General features: G+C 52.7%; 2 protein-coding genes across 3 annotated transcripts in view; one reads left to right on the top strand and one right to left on the bottom strand.

Moving 5' to 3' along the window:
- Positions 1–1,639, bottom strand: part of LOC126572909 (uncharacterized) — a 4,286-nt gene extending 2,647 nt beyond the window's left edge. The window contains exons 1-2 of the mRNA XM_050232624.1: positions 1,087–1,639; positions 1–1,002 (exon numbers count right to left, since the gene is read on the bottom strand). The exon at positions 1–1,002 is cut by the window's left edge and continues 2,137 nt beyond it. Of these exons, the coding sequence (XP_050088581.1) occupies positions 1–1,002; positions 1,087–1,186 (1,102 nt within the window). The 5' untranslated portion in view covers positions 1,187–1,639. The remainder of the gene's footprint in view (positions 1,003–1,086) is intronic.
- Positions 1,640–1,849: 210 nt separating this feature from the next.
- Positions 1,850–2,500, top strand: part of LOC126572913 (kelch-like protein 5) — a 6,280-nt gene continuing 5,629 nt past the window's right edge. Inside the window, exon 1 of one of the 2 annotated variants that reach the window (XM_050232631.1) lies at positions 1,850–2,440. In XM_050232631.1, coding sequence (XP_050088588.1) covers positions 2,269–2,440 — 172 coding nt within the window. In that variant the 5' untranslated portion in view covers positions 1,850–2,268. The remainder of the gene's footprint in view (positions 2,441–2,500) is intronic. The other variant, XM_050232632.1, reaches the window with a different exon arrangement.

Genomic DNA, 2,500 nt, shown 5'->3' on the forward strand with positions numbered 1-2,500 from the left:
CATTCATAAATTTCTCCTCTTCCTTCGCATCCCTCATCAGTGACCAATCCTCATCCCATCTCGGGACCGAGGGTTTCGGGTTAATAAGTTTGGTGGGCGCTTGGTGGGCTTCGTTTTGCGTCGTCGTCTTGGATACATTCAAATCGCTCGGTAGGATTGGATAGTGACGCATTTTCGGCGGGTTGTAGAATGCGTGCTCGAGCTTGCACGATCGATACAATTCCTGGACGTTCGCAAGCTTGTCGAAGTTTAGTAGCATTTGCTTAATTTTCGGTTCCGGTACACCGTGCGTGTTCCGTATGGCTAGGCTGCGGCTGTTGTTGCGCCAGTGCGTCGTTGGCTCGAGGATGTCTAGGTAGTAACCATGGTCGGCAGCGATTTGTACGTACGGGAACATCTCCCAAAGCCGGATGTTGGTGTTGTCCACAACGATCGGACTCCAGCCCTCGCGTGCTTTCGCCAGTACGCTGCTTTGCGTAAACCGGTGGGCACTATCGAGTGATTCCGGCTGAAACTTGTACACACCGTTCACCAAGAAGTAATCGTCCGCGCTGAAAATGTGATTCCGATAATCACCGGCCGATGTACGATCGATGAGCAGGCGCGATAGGTGTGACTTGCCACTGCCAGGAGCACCACGCATGAGAACCATAACCCGCTGTCCCTGTGCTACCATTTCAACGATTGAGGAGAAATTGCTCGGTAGGTTCGGTGGAGGATGCTTCCCTTGAAGCCGTGGTGTATGCAAATTGCTCGTACTACCTGCCTGCTGCGTCGGAAAGCTGCCTTTCTGCAGTAAAGAAGCAAAGCTTGCTGTAATGTTTTCCTCCTGTTGGTTCTTAACAAGCGCCGGGGCAGTGGTTTTCCTTCTTGCTCCTGTCGAGGAGTCGGGCCCATTCCGATAGTCTGTGGACACCGGTGCAGAACTCGGTGGTGGTGCTGGTTTATCCTTTCTAGTAGCTTCTTCATCATTCTTTAACAGGGCTTCAATGCACGCTTCCACTGTTCGGGCAAAGTAAAAGTTAAAACATGTTTTGCTCTTGCGACATTCCAGCCACATTCAAGGACACACGGCAAGATACTCACGGTTCCCATCGAGCCTCTCGATCGTATCCACGATTCGCTGCTGACCGATGTAATCGCCAAACAGCTCCGTAAGCTGCGCGAGCACTTCGTCTGGACACATTGTGCAACTTTCTCGTGTGTATGAATCACCCGCTTTCGTCCCTCGGGGGGGCGGTGATCGGTCAAAAGTACGCACAAATCGCTTGGCGAGGTCAACGAAAGATGAGATGGAAAATGCGTCTCAGACAAGGTCGTCCCTCTGTTGTGGTCAAATGTTTATGAGCACGGGTGGGGGGCGGGCGTGGACAGGACAGCGGGTCCTTGAAATACACTTTACGCGCGCGGCTTATCACTCAGGGAGCGGGACGGAAATAGGAACAACTTTTGTGCCCGCAAAGTGGTCATGCCCGTTGGCCACGTAGCCTGGTGTATCTTTTCGACGGTTGATTACACAAACGCAGTGAAGGAGGGTTTACTTTTCGCTTCAATTCCATCGTGGCACTTTGGAAGATATCGCAAAACATGAAACCAACCCGAAAAACGCGACTTTCACAACGAGAACCACGTTCGAGAGTTCCGGAACCGTCGCGGACCAAAACAAGACGCTATTTCGCTCTCTCCTCAGGCGCCAGAGCGAGATGCCGAATCGAACCCGCGAATCCGTGCGTGTAAACGCGTCTGGCAACACTGCTGTGACGAAAACAAACTTTTTGTTGTTGTTGTTGTTGTTGTTGGTGGAGGACAAAGAAACGCAAAGACGCTGAAAGTGATTTTACTCAAGAAATTATCTGCTTCTTTAGTTAAGTAGTTAACGTGAATTCATTCCCCTGGTCTTCCTCACGAACGGGCGGTGCGACAAAGAGTATGTAGTGCGAGTGGCAAAAGTGGTGTTGTGGTGGTAGGCGGCAATTAGACGGACGGGAGGACGAGAGTTCTGGGTGCAATCAGCGTCTTCTGCGGTCGCCAGCATCCAGCGCAGAAAAGCGCGGTGCGGCCACAACGGTTTTGTCTTCGGCAGTAGCAGGTTGTGGTGTGGAACGGAAAACAAGTCTCGGATGAGTGTGGTTGCCCGTCCGGTATCACAGCATCCACGGTTATCGAGTGAGCAGTGAATCTCGGTGTCCTAACACGTATCCTTCGAACCACGGTGTGTCTTCGTCCAGAGTGAATCGTGGCCTAGCGTCGTGCGTCGACGATCCTAGCATGAGCAACGAAATGTCCTGCAAGGGAAGCCCCACATCGAGCGCAAGCGCTCGCATCAGCCTGGCCACGGACGAGAGCCACTTTAGCCTGGCCAGCCTCAACTCGTCCGTTAGCCAGGACGAGTACTTCCGGTGCCCGGGTCACTCCGATCTCGTTCTCAAACGAATGCAAGGTAAGGGACGGTGAGAGGGACACGGGCGATGCAAGAAGGCTTGTTACCCGCAGGATCCAT

This window comes from Anopheles aquasalis, chromosome 2 (assembly GCF_943734665.1).
Source record: "Anopheles aquasalis chromosome 2, idAnoAquaMG_Q_19, whole genome shotgun sequence".
NCBI classification, from domain to species: domain Eukaryota; kingdom Metazoa; phylum Arthropoda; class Insecta; order Diptera; family Culicidae; genus Anopheles; species Anopheles aquasalis.